This window comes from Capsicum annuum, chromosome 12 (genome assembly GCF_002878395.1).
Source record: "Capsicum annuum cultivar UCD-10X-F1 chromosome 12, UCD10Xv1.1, whole genome shotgun sequence".
NCBI lineage: Eukaryota > Viridiplantae > Streptophyta > Magnoliopsida > Solanales > Solanaceae > Capsicum > Capsicum annuum.
Window position 1 is genome coordinate 183,141,558 of NC_061122.1, and position 19,931 is coordinate 183,161,488.

The 19,931-nt window shown below is 40.2% G+C and overlaps 1 protein-coding gene across 1 annotated transcript in view; it reads left to right on the plus strand.

The window, feature by feature from the left end:
• The first annotated feature begins 1,162 nt into the window (after positions 1 to 1,162).
• The window catches only part of LOC107850587 (rhodanese-like domain-containing protein 8, chloroplastic), a 30,683-nt gene continuing 11,914 nt past the window's right edge, over positions 1,163 to 19,931 (plus strand). The window contains exons 1-4 of the mRNA XM_016695217.2: positions 1,163 to 1,580; positions 4,354 to 4,407; positions 5,135 to 5,284; positions 7,983 to 8,145. Of these exons, the coding sequence (XP_016550703.1) occupies positions 1,284 to 1,580; positions 4,354 to 4,407; positions 5,135 to 5,284; positions 7,983 to 8,145 (664 nt within the window). The 5' untranslated portion in view covers positions 1,163 to 1,283. The remainder of the gene's footprint in view (positions 1,581 to 4,353; positions 4,408 to 5,134; positions 5,285 to 7,982; positions 8,146 to 19,931) is intronic.

Consider the following 19,931-nt stretch of genomic DNA (forward strand, 5'->3'; position numbering starts at 1 on the left):
TCTTTTTGCCGTTTTTTTTTCATCCTTTTTCCTCCAGTTTTCTGTTCACCTTTCTCCTTTATTTTCAAAGAATCTATCATTATATAAGAAAACACTCAAAAATTTCATCGTCAAATCAAGCTTGTGGTAAGTTCTTCTCTATCCGTTCATATAGAATCTCTGCATGTTATTTAAATTTTAAAAATTGATTCTTTTTAATAGTTTGTTTCATTCATAAAAATTTTATGTTTACAAGCTTACAATATTACAATATAATACTATATTTATATAAAAAATATCTTAAATTTTTTATTTTTTAATATTTAAAAATAAAAAAATAACTTATATTTATAAATTGACTTGACATAATCACTTTACGTTGAAAGTGTATTTAAATAAAAATTATTTTTGAAGTATTAGAATTAAAAATCATAAATAATTCACGTCATTATGTGTTAACAACTTTAAGGATATTTAAGTCATTTTGACAACAAAAAGTGATTGACAATACTTATTCACCAAACACATCAACAGATTCATCACCTTTATCCAAATATTTATCTGCTTAATTTAAAAGTTCTTATTTTAAACTTTTAATCACTTAACTAAAAAATAATTTTTTTAAGTCTATCCAAACAAGCTCTAAGTATTTGAGTGTACACTCGTAAAGGTTGTTCTTGTGAAATATTAGATAAGAAATAAAGTTAAAAATGATTTTGGTAAAAAATTACAACAACAACAACAACAACAACAAACCCAGTGTATTCCCACTTAGTGGGGTCTGGGGGGGTAAGATGTACGCAGTCCATACCTCTACCTCTGATGAAGTAGAAAGGCTGTTTCCGAAAGACCCCCGGCTCAAGTCACGAGATATCACACAAACACATAGTACAGCACAGAAGCAGATGACATAACATAGATACGGCACCCATAAGGAATATAAAACAGAGTAAAGCAGGAATGCAGGAATATAAAGCAGAGGAAAGCACACAGATTCGTAATAAACATGGAACACGAAACACGAAACACTGAATACGGAATCATAACAGGAATACCACCCCACCAATTAATTCCCTACACTAGCGACCCGAACTGGCCCTAATCCTCTGCCGTAATTCGCATCTTCTAGACCTTCCCCCTTTTTTTTTTTGGTAAAAAATTTAAAAAAAAAAAAAACTGTAGTGCTATCCATTAAAATGTTACATTCCTTTGTTCTTCTGCCCAATACAATATTGAATACATAGTACAAAATAGTTGAAAACAGCGTTGTATTATTTGAGTAAGCTTGTAAGTTTGGTGATGCCATGAGCTCGTTTACAGTGTTGAACGTGGCAAAGCCATTTTTACGTGAACCAATTACTTCTTCTCCCAATATTGTTACTGCTTTTGTCCCACACCCAAAGATTGTTGCTACTAGTTTTAATACTAGGAAGAGGGTTTTCCCGTTGTCTTGTTGGAAATGCAATGAAAACTTATTATCTAGTTATGCGTGTTCAAATGAAATTGATGATGAGGAAGAATTTATAGTGGTAAATTTCTACCGCTTTGTTTTCATTAAAGACCCAGAAGAGGAGGTCAGCAAACACCTTTCCTTTATGGAGGTAATTATTTAATTTATACTTGTGCCTCTTGCTCCTCTTATTCCAGTAGACAGCAGGTGGTTTGAGTCTTGGGACATAGAGATGTGAAATTAGTATTGAAGCTACAACTTACAATACACTCTGCTTACTACGGCCATACGTTAAACAAGTCCATTTTTCATTTCTACAGTCAGTGAAGTCTCCAAAGCTAACAGAATGTAGTTTACTGGGAGGTTTCGTAAGAGTTATGCATATTATATGCATAACACTGATTATCCATGTCCTTCAATTTAAAGTCACGATTTAGATTTTAGACAGTTTATAATCCTCTTGGCGCTAAATTTAGGAGCTAATGAGTATATTACTATTTTGTTAACTCATTTAGCTGAATTGTGTGATCAGTCTCATTCAAAAGTTTAAGCTGATAGAGAGGAAAACAGTTTTTTTCTTTTTGATAACCGTGGTGTCCCGGCCAGCTTGCCCGCACCTCTACTAATTCCACGGGATACTTGCCACCTTCCATCAGAAACAGGTACCAGCAAAGGTACCAGTAACTCTTTCTACCAAGGCTAGAACAGAGGGAAACCTTTATTTATTCACTCTAGGTCTGCAACAAGTCACTTCACGTGCGAGTTTTATTTTATTTAGTTTTAATAATGGTAGTCTTCGGGTCAACTTATGCACACCTCGACTACTTGACAGGGTATCTACTACCTGTCACCAACATCTGTACCACATAACACTCCACGGTTTAGGAAGATGACAGAAGTCATTTTGTCTATTTTGCCTTTGACACTATTTTTGCCTCTGTGATTTTCATCCCACTTCATTGGAAGCTAGGCCACGCCCTTTGATGACGGTCCTATTTCTTATTATTGGGTCAATCACACAATATTTTTGTTGATGGATGGTGATCAGACTTGAACCTAGGGGGTGGACCGACTCATCAAAAAGGCTAAAAGATGGATAGGAGGCACATTGACTCATTATTTTGGAGCTGCAACACAATGAAATAACTTAATAATTGTTAAATTGTCAGAAACACAGAATATTTTAGTTTCGAACAAGGGGATACAGTTCTATGTTACACCTACTTCTGTATCATACCATGCTCAATGCTCAACCTTCGTGTAAGTTCCAGCTGCCAGAACATGCAATTGTCTGCATATGTATGCTTATATGAACTACACAGAATAGGCAACATCCTGGTTGATATCATAGAACATCTATAATTTTCAAAATAGTAGCACCAATTTCTGGTTGATAAATTTCAGGATAGGCAATTATAAAATCTGCATGTTCTGCTCTTGGAATGTAGTCAAGCTTTCTCGAACAAGAAGAATTTTAGTGCTAGAAATACAGTTGTACCTGGATTGCAAAGTTTTCCAACTCACATTATTTATCTAAGATGCACTTTTCATTTTATTTTGGTGAATTCTGCAAAACTGGTCAATCAGTGTTGTCAAAAGCTCATATAAGGCGCACTTAAGTCCTAAATCTCAGAAAAACTCTGGGAGGACGCTTCCCCTCGCGTAAGTTGCGCTTCATTGAAGGCAAGGCACTAAAGTGTGCACCTCATTGCCCATGGGTTTTATCTTAAATAAAGTGTCAGTACAACAACATACCAAGTGAAATCCCATAAGTGAGTTCTGGGGAGGTATCCGACCTTGTGAAGGCGAACTGTCACTAAATAATAAATATAATCAAGAAAAACAGATATATTAGTCGTTAAGGAAAACATTACAAATGAATTTGTTACTTTTTCTTGCATTACATACATGTTATTACTTTGTTCTTCATTGCGCCTTTGTTTACTACGGCCCAAACTTTAATTGTGCTTAAAGCCTCATAAATTTGGAGTGCTTTTTAAAACTTTTCACCTTTGACAACATTGGGACAATAAGGAGAAAGTTGGTGTTCATTTAATATGTCATTCAATTTTGTGGACATATTCAACTGTTATTAAAGGACGTGGAGCCCCCAACATGGCTGGGACAACTTTTGTGGAGGACATAGTTACAGTTTCATGCACCTTGAGGAATAGGAGATATTGACTCATTTTACACGTTACTATTTTAAATATTTGACGTTTTGGCTCATTCACCTTGTGTTCCGACTATCACACTATTTTGTTGTTGATTATTTGTTTCTATCATTGTTTGTTATTTTCGGAAACAACCTCTCTACTTCTTCGGAGGTAGCGGTATGGACTGCGTACATTTTACCCTCCCCAGACCTCACTTTGTGGGAATACACCGGGTTTGTTGTTGTTGTTGATCATTGTTTGTTGTTTAGACACAGCACTGTTCCCTTGTTAGTTGCTTTATTTTCTTCTCTGTTTCCTCCTTCTTTGTACGTGGATTTGCTGCACTTGAGCTGAGGGTCTTTCGGAGACAGGCTCTTTACAGGTCTGCACACACTCTACCCTTCCCAGACGCCACTCGTAGGATTTCAGTGGGTAGGTTGTTGATGTTTTGAATTTTGATCTTGCCATATGAATTCCAAAACAAGTATTACAGTTGTTTTTAACCTCGAAAAAACAATTTAAGGGATCATGGCTTATGATGCATACAGAAATCATCGACTATTACTGGCTTTTACTATTGGGATCATTTTATTTCAGATCATAATGTCTGGTAAAATTAAAATTCTGTCTCCAACTGATTGACTGCTTTCCAGTTCTGTAGGTTTTTAACTACACACAGTAGCATGTAATGTCAGTGAAATGCCTGAATATGTGCCTAAGTGCTCTTTCAGTTAGATTATTATAACAGATATCTCTCTTTGATTGCAGGGACGAGATATACATGGCCGCATATATTTAAGCAAACAGGGAATTAATGCACAGGTAGGACTGTTTTTTTAAGTATCCCATTGTTCACACCCTTGTCTTTTGTACTTTCGACATTGCTATTGTTATCACAAATTTGAGTCTCATGGTTCTACTTGGCATTATTATTCAGCGGAGAGTTCAAACTGTTAGTTATTTAATATTGGGGTTGAGGGTACAAGGGAACACGTGGAGGTCCTTAGTTAGTTTTTGATATAGAGTAGGAAAAAAATGATGTATTGATATTTTTAATTTGTTTTCTTCGAGTTATAATTTAGGGCCTCTCTAGCTCACCTCTGAGGTAGTGGTATGGACTGCGTACACTTTACCCTCCCCAAACACCACTTTGTGGGAATATACGGGTATGTTGTTGTTTTTGTTGTTGTTGAGTTATAATTTTCGGCACTGACAGAAAAGGACACGTAGACATTCAATTTAGGATAGAAAAAGTGATATGAAACAAGATAAGACATAACTGTGTTAAAGAAATATTAGGAAGCTACCGTGTCATCCACCCAAAAGTTGGTGCTTTTTTTCTTAAACGAGCATAAAAAGGACAGGTTAATGATTAGCATGCCTCATGGTCCTCAAATTATATCTTTTCCTAAGATAACACATTCCTGTGGTTCTAAACTAAAATTTCTCTAGATTAAGCTCAATGTTGCTACATGCCATTGTGAATAATCTCTGGTAGCTGTAAGTCAAACAAAGTTATTTTGTCTTCTGATACTTCCTGTTGCTGCAGTACAGTGGCCCAAAAAAAGATTCCCTTGCTTATGTTAAGTGGGTAAGGGAAGACTGCAGATTTTCTGGTGTACTTGTTCAGATCTCTTCAGCATCTAATGGGCATGCCTTTCCAAGATTGAAGCTGCGTTATAAGCCCTCTCTTGTACAGGCAAGTCATGTCTCATCATGCATGCTGTTGCCTGCTTGTCTGGCTCAGCAGCGCATTTCATGGATAGTAACTCAAGTGATATCTTTTCTTCAGGACAAGCGAATTTATCGAGTTCAAATTTTCATTTTATTACTGCGAACCAATAATCAAAATTGTCATATTTAGTGTATTAAGGACATGCTGATTACTTTAGATTTGAACTTTGTGCTTCGTTCTGTTTGATATAGTAGCCTCTTAGGTCCAAGATTATGCATTCTTGCAGGAAGGCATGAAAATCATTGGCGTCTGGGTGGGTTTTCATGACAATTGCAAGACTAATGCAAATATGACTATTTGGTCAAAACCACTTCCTGTTTCTTCACTTCTTCTTAGTTACTTCTCCCAAAAATTTACACTAGGAAGCATATAGTCTCAATGATATCCTAGTTTGATGTTCCTTTGAGGTCTTCATTAGTTATAGACAGTTCAAACCTTGGTCAAAATATGCAACAGTAGTTGTATTTTAGTTTGGTTTTGTGGATTTAAATGAGTCCTCAGGCCGTATTCGTGAATGGTTTGTGTGCCTGGAAATTTCAGCAACATCTTTTGGTTAATAAAGTTCATACATTCATACGATTTTATACGCCTAGGTTGCCTAAAGGAAATAATTTTTTTTGAAAAATAGCAAAATGAAGTGATGTACTTAGTAGTATATCTGCTTAGCTTTCCCAGGAGGATGTTTTCTCAAGTAATCAGTACCAAACTTGAAGTAGCTCAGCAGAATAACCCACTTTAAGGCTGATCATGTAGGAGGTAAGCCCAGCAGAATATTTCAACTTAAGATTGACTGTAGAGGAGGTTGGTGGAGCAATATAGGGAAAGGAAGAAGGATTTGCACATGGTGTTCATCGACCTAGAAAAGGCGTACGACAAAGTCCCCAGGGAGGTGCTTTGGAGATGCTTGGAGGTGAGTGGAGTACCGCAGGCATATAGCAGAGTAATTAAGGATATGTATGAGGGAGCGAAAACCCAGGTGAGGACGGCGGGAGGAGACTCAGAGCATTTCACTGTCCTGACAGGATTGCATCAGGGATCTACTCTTAGTCCCTTTTTGTTTGCGCTAGTAATGGATGTGTTAACGCGGCGTATCCAAGGGGAGGTGCCGTGGTGTATGCTTTTTGCAGACGATGTAGTCCTGATAGATGAGACGCGAGGGGGTGTGAACGACAAATTAGAGCTGTGGAGGCAAACTCTGGAGTCTAAAGGGTTCAGGGTGAGCAGAACCAAGACAGAGTATGTGGAATGTAAGTTTAATGACGTAAGGCGAGAGAATGAGGTAGTGGTGAGGCTAGAAGCGCAGGAGGTAAAGAAAAGGGATAAGTTCAAGTACCTCGGGTCCGTGATCCAGAGTAACGGTGAGATTGACGAGGATGTCTCGCACCGTATCGGGGCGGGATGGATGAAGTGGAAACTTGCATCGGGGGTGCTGTGTGATAAGAAGGTGCCGCCCAAGCTTAAAGGTAAATTCTATAGGGTGGTAGTCCGTCCGGCCTTGCTGTATGGAGCGGAGTGTTGGCCAGTTAAGAACTCCCACACCCAAAGAATGAAGGTGGCAGAAATGCGGATGTTGCGCTGGATGTGTGGACTGACCCGAAGGGATAGAGCTCGGAATGAGACTATCCGGGAGAAGGTTGGGGTGACTTCAGTGGAGTGTAAGATGCGGGAAGCACGATTGAGATGGTTCGGACACGTGAAGAGGAGGGGCATGGATGCCCCGGTCCGTAGGTGTGAGAGGCTAGCGTTGGATGGTTTTAGACGGGGTAGGGGTAGACCGAAGAAGTACTGGGGTGAGGTGATTAGGCGGGACATGGAACAGTTACAGCTTACCGAGGACATGACCCTAGATAGGAAGGTCTGGAAGACGCGAATTACGGCAGAGGATTAGGGCCTGTTCGGGTCGCTAATGTAGGGAGGTAATTGGTGGGGGTGTATTCCTGGTATGATTCCGTATTCAATGTTCTGTTCCGTGTTCCGTGTTCTATGTTTGTTACGAATCTGTGTGCTTTCCTCTGCTTTATATTCCTGCATTCCTGCTTTACTCTGTTTTATATTCCTTATGGCTGCAGTATCTATGTTATGTCATCTGCTTCTGTGCTGTACTATGTGTTTGTTTGATATCTCGTAACTTGAGCCGGGGGTCTTTCGGAAACAGCCTTTCTACTTCATCAGAGGTAGAGGTATGGACTGCGTACATCTTACCCCCCCCAGACCCCACAAAGTGGGAATACACTGGGTTTGTTGTTGTTGTTGTTGTTGTAAGATTGACTGTAGAGGAGGTAGATATTGGGCACAATATATTCAGATTGGTCTTGGAGAGGTTTGTACAAGCAATTAGTAATTCAACTGTTCTTGAAACCTGTGCATTTGTATTTCCAAATTACCACATCTTTCTTCATTTTGGATAATCTTAGATGTTAAATGAAACTTGAAGGTCAGCAAAGGTACTTATTAAAAGGAAAAGTAGTTGGGGTTGATGGTTCATATGGGCATGTCTTAGCATCTTTTAAGTAGTGCTTTGATGAGGTTTAAGGGACTTTTCACTATATCTTGGGAGTTGAAGAATGTTTATCCATTTGTAGAGTTCCGGCATATATACCTATGAATATCCTTTCTCTGGCTTTTAAAGCTTAAAATGATTATTTTAACATTTGGGCAACAGTTGGAAGGAGGGATTTCTCACCTTCCTTTGCTTGATCCATTAATGAGAGCGGCACCTTTGGCACCATCTGAATGGAGGAAGAAATTGGAAGCTGTAAATAACACTAATAAGTCATCACATGAAAAATTCAATCCCAGTTGTATACTTCTTGACGTGAGAAACGGTAAGTATTCTTCTTTCAGTTGCTTGTTGTCATCTTTCTGGTCTTATTTATGCGGTTGGCCTGATTAAGCAATGTGGCCAACTCTTGATGCTGCTCATTCAAGTTTCACCATGCTCAAGGTAAATACATCTGTTTTTCTTGTAAAATACAAATGCTTCCACCCTCCCCCATGGGATTTTTTTATCCCACTGGTGAGGGATATTCTTCTGGGAAAAAAGGGACCTTGTGAAATAAGAGAAGAGGAGAGATGTTTGGATGTTTTAACTCTAACATCCTAATTTACTAACTATCAGACGTGTTTCCTGAGATGCAAGGTGGGAAAACCATCCTAAATTCTCTTATCTGAAAACATAGAAAAACTAATAGTTTCTATAACTTGTAGGAAAGTCATCAGACTCTTATCACAAAAGTTGCTGCCAAAATAATGGTAGGAATAGTGGTGGAAAGAGGCTGTGTTGTCAACATGGTCACTAGAAGTTGTGATGTTGTCGTAACAGTCACCGAGAAGAGTTGTGATGCGGTCCAAATAGTCACTGGGAATAGATGTCCTGTCACTAGAGTTGTCACTGGAGACAGACACAGTGTCTCCAAAGAGTTTTTGGGAATAAGCTTGTGCCACTATAATCATATCTATATTATATTAGAAGTGTAAGAGAAAATAGCCAAATGCCCCAAAACCTATTACCCAATTATCAACTACATATTATACTTAACGCGGGTCCTATGTCACACCTCAAATCCCATTGAGAAGGACAAACAACCGATGCCCTAAAGACCCAATAGAACCAGCTTATAACCTGTACATACCATGCATATAACTATGATAATCATGAAACTTTGACAAGTATATATAAGCTATAGGAATAAAAGACCAACATAGATAGGCCCAAACCACATATACATGACTTGGCCGTTGGGGCCATAGCTGTTACAAGAAAAAACATATTTGAACTTCATACATTAGTCTACTAAGCCTCTATAAGTGAAAAAACTTAATCTAGGTTGGGGTAGGTCTTGCCTTACAAAACTACTGTACAATACCAAAATGCATATATCAAAGACTCGGTGAAGCCTCGAATCGACTTAGAGCTCACTAGCCGCAGCTGAGTGTCCTGTACTCCTACTGAGGATGTCTACTAGCTGGAGTACCTCTACCCGTGGCACAAAACACGGTGTCCCCATGAGGACGTCAGTACAAAAGAATGAACCGAGTATGTATGGCATAAAGTAACCATATGTAAGGCTAGAGCTCAAATGAAATTAGGTATTGATTTATAACTGTATAGATAAGGAGAAAAGACCACCTTTGCTTACTTTTGTGGGATTACGTACATTACATTCTTTTCTTTACTCTTCTCTTCTTTGCTTTATAACTTTTTAATGCATATTATACAATAACCAACTGATCAGTGGTAGAAGAGGATGATGACCCATGCTAGGCATTTTAAAACCTTGGATATGGTCCTCATAAATACACAAATTGGGACCGACCCATGCTATGCTTTCGCCCCAGGGATACCGCTTGTAATTACATGAATTCGATTTATCTTGTTTCTTGAATCTTTGAGATTGTTCTTTAGGTGGTCATAACAGTATTGAACTTTGGGACTATAGACCAGTAGCATAGACATATGAATAATATACTTGAGGCAGTAACAATGTTTCGGTAGTTGACTTACATCTATAAAGGAGATGAGCAATCCATTATATAAAAGAGAGTACAAACTGTTAAGAGAGACAATCTCACACAATTCTCTTAGGATAAAAAGAGGTTCACACAAGTGATAGAGCAACACTTGTGTCTCACAAGTTCTCCCCCCAAACAGTACGCTCAAACCCTTTCGAACTACATTGTAGATGCTACTAAACTAGAAGAAAGAAGCTTTTATTTATAGAGTCTGTAACCTTTTCCTTCAAGAACACGGATTAGCCAAATATGGAGAAATCATGTTTTCCGTTTCCTAAAAGGAAAACCATTTATGGTAAGAAAACCAGGGCAAATACTAACAATTCTCCCCCTTGGCCTAAATTTCTGACAAAATAAATTTGCTCCACCTTCTTCATGTAGTCTTTAACAAGTTCAATCTCAATCACCAAAATCTCCTCCATTAAATCTCTCTACATAGAGCCATACTCTAATATAATATCTGATACAAGAACGACCAATAACACGCGAAAACAAACACCCAAAACAACCCACAAGTTCAAGAGAACTGAGGACCCCTTTGAGTGATCCCTCTCGGATTCAAGATCAACAACAAGAACACAATGTAATGTGGTGTTTAACACCTAATTTCCAGCCAACCACCAAACTAAATTAGCAACACAAGGCAAGAACAACAATATTACAACAACAAGAAACTCACGGGTTACATTAACACAACAAGAAACGGATGGAAACAACAAGATACATGATAGATAGCTAGGCAAATGTCGTTATAATCTTAAAAACCCAAGAGCCTATTCCACTCTTGGACCTTTAACACCACACACAACATCAACCTAACTCCTACGTTGACACAAGAGGGACGTTACCTCCTCTAAACACCAACGTATCAGGCCAACAATGCAAACACAGGTGAATCTTCACTTGCCTAGCTCTAGTTTCGGTTTTGGAGTTCCTCTTAAGACTTAGAGAGAACTTTTAAGTGTCAAGTCTCAAATATAATCAACTAACTCTCAAAAACCCTAAGTTGGTCTATTTATATTACATCACAATATAAGACAAAAATGACAAAAGTGCCCCTTTAATGAAAGGTCTCCAAAGGGCCGCCCGTGGAGTGCATACATAGGGGCGGTTTTGGGCTTCATTTACTCTTAAGCTCGGGCCTTCTCTCGGTTGCCTTTGACATGCTCAAAAAATGTCCATCTACGAGGTCGTACTCGTATCATCCTCTCCACCTTGAAAGGAGTTTGACCTCAAACTCACTGCTTCATCAACCTCGCGGCTTCTCCATAGAATCACCTCCTCATTTTTTGTCCCGAAGCTTGGATACTTAGCCAAGGGCTTATTGAGATCATTAAGCATGTGTGGATGAGAAGGCTGCTTAGTTTCCCCCTTAAGAAGCACATGATCATGCACCTGCACACAAGAAAAGGAGGTACTAGGCAAAATTCTAGTACCTATGTTAGTGGGAAATAAAGGATTCCCGAGGGTAAGTCCTAAAAGTGAGACCCCTTGTCTCTTTGCTCCTTGGTTCCCCCTCCTTCTCCTTTACTCCCACTCTCGGCCTTTCCCTTTCTCTCTTTCTTCCTCTTTTCCTCCAACTCTCTCACTTATTGACTAACTTCAGCCACTTGTATCGGCGAGAGAGGGTGGAGTGTATACCTTCGGCCATGGAGCTCCAAAGTATAGCTATTGGCTCGACCATCATGCATGGTAACTCTATCATATTGCCATGGTGTTCCCAACAATAGGTGGCACGCTTGCATAGGAATAACATCACACAACACCTCGTCAAAGTAGTTGTCTACCTTGAACCGTATCACCACTTGTTGGTTTACCTTTAGCTCCCCACACTCATTTAACCATTAGAGGTTATATGGGCTGGAATGACGGATAGTGGGAAGCCTCAAAACATCAACCAATGTACTACTAGCAATATTGGCGCAACTACCTCCATCAATAAGCATAGAACACACAACCCTCTTAATAAGGCATTTGGTGTTAAAAAGGTTTTCCCTTTGACTAGGATCACCCAAAACCTTACTAAGCATGGCACTTCAAGCTCACCATCACATGGCCAAGCATCCTCCTCCTCCCCTTTCTTTGGATTCTCGGGTTCTACCCTCTGTCCATCTTGAGATTGATCATCAATCTCCTTCGGCTCAGGTCCCACCTCCTCCCCAAGAAAATATAATTTTCGCTCCCTTAGAATCACATTTCTCCTATTCGGACACTCACTAACCTTGTGTCCCCAACCTTGGCATTTAAAACATTGAAAGCCCTTAGAATTAGGAAAGAAATGTGGTTTACCTTTATTTCTCGGAGGGTGCCTTTGATGAGCCTTGTTCTCAGCTTGGACTCTCTTTCAATTTCCAATGCGGCTTGGAAGATGGCATCAAGGGTGTCGAACTTGTGAAGCGTCAAACGTGAAGTAATATCTCTATTCAAACCAACCTTGAATCGGATGATGTCGTGACTCACGTGTTCCCCTCTATGATCAAGTTTCAAAATGAGTTGTTGGAACTCATCGTAGTAAGCCACGACGCTTTTGTTTCCTTGCCTCAAGTTATTCAACTTGGCAAGGAGCTCTTGATAATATCTTTCGGGTAGTTACCTTTGTCTAATGAGGTACCTTAGCCGAAACCAAGGAGGGGGCTGCCCCTCAACCAAAACATTGCCAAAATGCTTAACATACTCCCACCATGTAGTAGCATAACCCTCAAAGTGAGCAATCGCATAGCAACTCTTTTTCACCTCAGTAAGATCATTGACTTGGAAGACCCTCTCACATGCGGATTCCCATGCAAGAAACTCTTCGGGGTCACTCTCACCCTTGAAGATTGGAAGCCTCATTTTGATGGTATTTAGCCCTATTTCACGGTTTTGGTTCCCTTGTTGGTTCCAAGGACCAACTCTTCCTTCTTGGCAATAAACTTCCCTTAGATCAACATGTCTACCCCGTATCTCTTCCCCTCTCATGTAAGCATGATCAAATGGCCCATACGCCTCATGTTGGATAGGTCTATTTGGGTTAAGTAGAGCTTGTCGTGGCGGGATTGGATTTGGTGGATAGTGAGGCCTTTGGTCAAGTGGAGTTTGGTTAGGAGGGTTCGGGTTTTGGGGTGGCATTTGGGTTCCAAGTCCTTCTTGTTGGACTTGGTGAAGTGGTGGGTGGATTGGTCTCTCATGGTCTCGGGATAGGGAGTATAATGGGGTTTGGTTTGGGCCATTGGATGGTTGTCTCGGTGGGTGGAACATTTGGTGCAAGGCTTCGGGAGTAATGGTTGGGGAAATGTTTTGAGGGGTGGATAGTCGACTCCTTCGACTTTCCACACGTTCTAATCTCCCACTCATTGATGCCACGTCCGTATCTAATTTTTCAAGACCCACATTCAACCTAGCCACATCTCGGGACATAGATTCAAGGCGAGCCAAAATGAGATTGATGGCATTAGTGTCCATTGTTTGAGCATTTGAAGCTTCGGGTTCCATGGTGATTGTATCGGAATTAATCTTTCAAGTTATGCTCCAACAAGGCACCAAATCAGTCCACAATGTCACAACAACAATACAACACAACCTACAAAACAAACACACGTTAGTTCAAACAACCTCACTATTCTCTCACTCACGTTGCGGTCTCACACTTGATGTCACAAATGTTTACAAGTCGGCTTGTAACTCGTGGTGAGTTGAAGAGTAAGTCTACTACTTTGTAGGAATGGATGCTTTGTTGGACGACTCAACTAAGTAATGTTTGAACTTGAACCAAGAAGTACTATGATTGTAAAAACGACAAAATCACAAAAGAAATGTAGGCATGAACAATAGATGCAAGGACTAATTAACAATCTAGTAGGAGCTTACTAGTTTGTTAATTAGTTCTAGGATCAACTAATGAAGCCGAGAATCAACAATTAGAAACTAGAAAAATCCAAATTGGAGCTTAATGTTGACGGTGAACAGTAATTAGGGTGACGTGGAAGCATGCGATTGGTCTCGATCCCACTCAACTTTAGTCACAAATTTGAAATTTCAATCTCCACACAATTTGGAATGGAAGATAATTGGTTTTAGAGGGAAAGTATAAGTCTTGAGTCCCTTGTAAGTTTAATCTCAAAAAGGATGATCTTGACTTGTACTAGTTCCACCAAACAAGGCTCCTTGATTTAAGGATAGTAGTTGAAAAAGTTGATGTCAAGTCTAGGAAGTGATGGCGCAAGTCTTCTCACAAACAAACTTTACCACTTGGTCTTACACCTTTTTGGATCTATTTTACACTTTTTAGTGGTCAAGAAATGAGATGAGGTGAAGAACAATATGAACACAACGACAATTTTTTTTTCAAGAACACATCAACAACATCCATACGGCCAAGAATAACAACTACAATATTCGGCCACCTTCAAGTTCACATCAACAATGTCATCATTTTTAAGCTCAACTTTAGATCCAGACTCCTTTGTGTTGGTGAGAAAGAAACCAACACAAGAAACACACTAGACAAACAAAATAATTACTAGATCTAGACACCAAACAAGCCTCGGCCAAGATGCAACAACAACACCAACTCTCGGCCAAGAACAAGAACAACTTCAACTGTTTTTTTTTTTTCGACCAAAAGAGCCCAAGATAGACCTTGTGGGAACAAGATCAAGCCATGCTCTGATACCAAATGATACAGGAATGACCAATAACACACGAAAACAAACACCACTAGTTCAAGAGAACCGAGGACCCCTTTGGGTGACCCCTCTCGAATTCAAGATCAACAACAAGAACACAATGTAATGTGGTGTTTAACACCTAATTTCCAGCCAATCACCAAACTAAATTAGCAACACAAGGCAAGAACAACAATATTAAAACAACAAGAAACTCAAGGGTTACATTAACACAACAAGAAACTAATGGAAACAACAAGATACAAGATAGATAGCTAAACAAATGTAGGTATAATCTTAAAAACCCAAGAGCCTATTCCACTCCTGGACCTTTAACACCACAAACAACATAAACCTAACTCCTACATTGTCACAAGAGGGATGTTACCTCCTCTAGACACCAACGTATCAAGCCAACAATGCAAACACAGGTGAATCTTTACTTGCCTAGCCTTAGTTTTGGTTTTGGAGTTCCTCTCAAGACTTAAAGAGAACTTTTAAGTGTTACAAGTTTCAAGTCTAAAAAATAATCAACTAACTCTCAAAAACCCTAAGTTGGTTTATTTGTATTACATCACAAAATAAGACTAAAATGACAAAATGCCCCTTTAATGAAAGGGCTCCAAAGGGCCGCCCATAGAGTGCATACATAGGGGCGGTTTTGGGCTTCATTTACACTTAAGCTTAGGCCTTCTCTCGATTGCCTTCGACATGCTAAAAACATGTCCATCTACGAGGTCGTACTCGTATTAATATCTCAAACCAAAATTCATTATCGTCAAATAGGTTGCGATTGGAACTGCACCCGCCAGGATGAACACTTGTTTTAATCTCGCTGTGATACCACTTGTTAGGACCGAAATAATCAAGATTCATGTGGAAGCTAGCAAAAAAAACCTTGAAAGATGCCAAACAAGAAGACATGCGAGAAATACATCAAAAGAGATACAAGAATTTAATGTGGTTCGGTTAGTTGACCTACGTCTACAAAGGAGATGAGCAATCCACTATATAAAAGAGAGTACAAATTGTCAAGAGAGACAACGTCACACAATTCTCCCAAGATAAAAGGAGGCTCACACAAGTGATTCTACAACACTTGTGTTTCACAAATTCTCTCCCCAAACAATACTCTCAAACCCCCTAGGACTACATTGCAGATGCTACTAAATTAGAAGAAAGAAGCCTCTAGTTAAAGTCTATAGCCTTTTCCTACAAAAACACAGATTAGACAAATATTAGGAATTCATGGTTTTCCTTTTCCTAAAAGGAAAACCCAATTATGGTAAGAAAATGGGGGCAAATACCAACACCTTTTTCATACTAGCACTTACAAGAACAAGCACACAAATTTAGAGTAATGAGCACATATTGAAGTAGTTTGACATTTCAAGGAGAGGGGAAAATATCTTTAGCTACATTGGAGATTGTACGCTATGACCTTTACTAGGAAGGGAACTTAGGAAGCTTACTTTGTTAGCAATAAGACAACTTCGAGATTTCATGCCAAAGAATGTGGAATCGAATAGCCTTACTTTCACGACCGATTTCTCAGGTCATGATGGCACGTACTTCAACTTGCCAGTAGGTAAGCCAAGCCATAGTTCGGAACGACAAATAATGGGCTAACAGGTGAAGATAAAGGGAAACGAGAATGAAATCGACAATAACAATAATACAAACGGAAGCGAAGGAGATATACATGCATAACATACTGTACAAGAGAGGGAAGAGGACAAAATATACAAAATAAACCCTCTTAAGACATGGTAAGACATGGTAAGGCCAGTACAAGAGCCCCTATAACCCCAAAAACGAGTACTAGGCAGTATCCAAAAAATAAATATACACAGTAGTCTCGAAAATACAAAAGACTATCACTGAAGCAAAAGGAGGAGGATCAAATCCAGACTCTAGAAAGCCCACCTCATCTCCGAATCAGTAGCGAGGCCCGAGGATAACGTCAGCGACAATGGCTCATACTCGGATCTGCATCAGGGAAAAGATGCAGAAGTGCAGTATGAGTACCAAAACAACGGGTACTCAGTAGGCATCATCAGTCGACTGAGCTCAGATATAGTAGGGAATCTTAATAGCTTAGTTGGTTAGTTACCTGAACTTTCACCTTGTTGATGAGGGTTCAATTCCCCACATTGTGATCCCCTCCCCCATTCCCCTTCCCCTAACCCCAATTTTTTTTTTTTTTACAAAATGTAAAAAAAAAAAGAGCTCAGATATAGTAAAAGCATAAATAAAGTGTGAGAATGTAAGCTAAAATCAACAGTAAATGGCAGAGATATAGATAATCCGCTATGCTAGGCAAATATGATAAAGGAAGTAACTCAAGAATGAAAGTAAAGGTCTAGTTATAACCTAACTGGACCTCCATAAGACCAGAAGGCAGACACAAGAAGACAATTAATCCTATCGAGCTCCCATAAGCCCGGTGGGTGCAAACAAGTAGAAATCTAAAGTAAGAATAAAAAATAACAGTAATAAACTTAAAACAAGCCTAGATGGACGATATGCGCACTGTATACTCCCTCTCAACTATAACCTTTAACCTTACCAATCTCAAGTAATTTTTTCAATCCTAGATCCATAATGAAAGTATATACCGGACTTGTATCGGAACCAGTAGATAATAACAAGGGGCCAGACTCCGGGCTCGAACTGAAAATGGAGGATAATAACAACAGGCTAAATAATCCATGTATAATCGTTAGAACTCCCAGTCCAGAACCATGTACATGTACAATTGCCATAACTCCCAAATCGTAATCATAGACAGATGTCGGACTCGATTCGAAACTCATACGTAGCAACTGTAACCATAACAGATGATCTCATAAGGGGCAACCCATAACCATAAACCGATGCTGGACTCATTCTGGAACTCATAATGGTAGTAATAAAGCATACACCGCACTCGAACTAGTAATTATATATATATAACAACAACAACAACAACATACCCAGTTTATTCCCACATAACAGGGTCTGGGGAGGGTAAAGTATACGCAGACCATACCACTACCTCAGGTGAAGTAGAGAAGCTGTTTTCGATAGACCCCCGGCTTAGAACCGATAACAGTATAACAAACACAAAAGCTAAGTCCAAAATAAACTAACACCACTAGCAACAAGATAATACTACAACCATAAGACAAAAATTAGGACTATCTAACCGAACATCATAGACATCACACAGCACCACTATTAAAAACTACAGACAAAAGAACGCTTCCTTATTGTTACCAACTCACTCCCATCCCCTAACCCTCTACCCTAATCCGCGTCCTCCATACCTTCCTATCAAGGGTCATGTCCTCCGTAAGTTATAACTGCTCCATATCATGCCTAATCACTTTCCTCCAATATCTCTTCGTTCTACCTCTACCCCGCCTAAAACCATCTATAGCTAGTGTCACTCCTCTACACTGGAGCATTCGAGCCCCTTTTCATCACGTGCCCGAACCAACGTAACCTCACTTCTCGCATCTTATCCTCCACCAAAGCAACTCCCACCTTCTCTCGAATAATCTTATTCCTCACCCTATCTTTTCTGGTAAGTCCACACATCCATCGCAACATTCGCATCTCCGCTACCTTCAACTTTTGGATGTGGGAGTTCTTAACTGGCCAACATTCCGTTCTATACAATATAGCTGGCCGGACTTCCACTCCATTGAACTTACCTTTAAGCTTTGGGTGCACTTTCTTATCACATAAGACTCCCGAAGCGAGCCTCCATTTCAACCACCCTGCCCCAATACGTTGCATGACACCCTCGTCAATCTCGCCATTGCCCTGAATCATAGACCCCAGATACTTGAAATTCTCCCTCTTTTGAATGACTTGCAAGTCCAGCTTTACCACCATTCCATTCTCCTGCGACACCTCACTAAACTTACACTTCGAGTACTCCGTCTTGGTTCTACTCAACCGAAATCCTTTAGACTCAAGCGTCTGTCACCAAATCTCCAAGTTATCATTAACTCCTCCCCGAATCTCGTCAATCAGTACCGTCAAAACATCCATCACTAAGGCAAATAAAAACGGGCTAAGAGTTGATCCCTGGTGCAACCCTTCCAGAACTGGAAAGTGCTCTAAATCCCCACCTACCGTCCTCACATTAGTCTTCGCCCTATCATACATGTCCTGGATCGACCTAGTGTACGCCACGGGCACCCCTCTAGCCTCTAAGCACCTCCATAGAATCTCCATCAGAACTCTATGATAAGCCTTCTCTAGATTAATAAACACCATGTGCAAGTCCTTCCTCTCTCAAAACTGCTCTACTAATCTCCTCACTAGGTGAATAGCCTCAGTGGTTGAGCGACCTGGCATGAAACCGAACTGATTCTCAGAGATATTCACTATCCTTCTCAGCCTTAACTCTACCACCCTCTCCCAAACCTTCATAGTATGACTCAATAACTTAGTGCCTCTATAGTTGTTGCAACTCTTAATGTCTCCCTTGTTTTTATATAAAGGAATCATCGTACTCCACCTCCACGCTTTCGGCATCTTTGCCGTCCTAAAAATGATGTTAAACAACCTTGTTAACCACTCCAAACCTGCCCCACTGGTGCTTTTCTGAAAATCCACCGGAATCTCGTCTGGCCCCATCGCCCTACCCCACCGTATCCTGCGAATAGCCCCCTTGACCTCCTCAACCTTGATCCGCCTACAATAACCATAATCGCGACACTCAGATTTCTCCAACTCCCCCAACACGAAACCTTTATCCCCTTCACCATTCAAAAGTTTAGACTGCCATCTCTCCCTAATAAGGGCATCCTCAACCAACACTGTACCATTCTTTCCCTTGATGCACTTCACTTGATCAAGGTCACGAGCCCTCCGCTCCCTGGCCTTGGCAAGCCTATACAACTTCTTATCCCTTCCTTTCTCTTCTAACGCCGCATACAAGCTCTCGAAAGCTGTTGTCTTAGCCGCCGTAACCGCTATTTTGGCCTCTCTTTTAGCAACCTTTTACTCCTCCTTATTCGTCTGTCTTTCCTCGTCATCCTTGCTCTCCACAAACTTAGCATAAGCCGCCTTCTTAGACTCTACCTTCCTCTTAACCTCTTCATTTCACCACCAGTCTCCTCGATGCTTGCCCGATCGACTTCTCCAAACACCCACCACCTCTTTAGCGGTCTCTGTAATGCAACTGACAGTCGTCTCCCATATACTATCCACATCCCCTTTACTCTCCCAAGCCCCCCCTACTCCTCAACTTCTCCCCCATTTCCAAAGCACTAGTCAAAGTCAAGCTACCCCACTTAATCTTGGGCCGAGCCTCCACACTCCTCTTCTTCTTTCCCTTATTAATAACCAAGTCCATCACTAGCAACCTATGCCGAGTCGAAAGATTTTCGCTAGGCATCACTTTACAGTCTTTACATAGCGCTCTATCACCCTTCTTAAGGAGCAAAAAGTCTATCTGA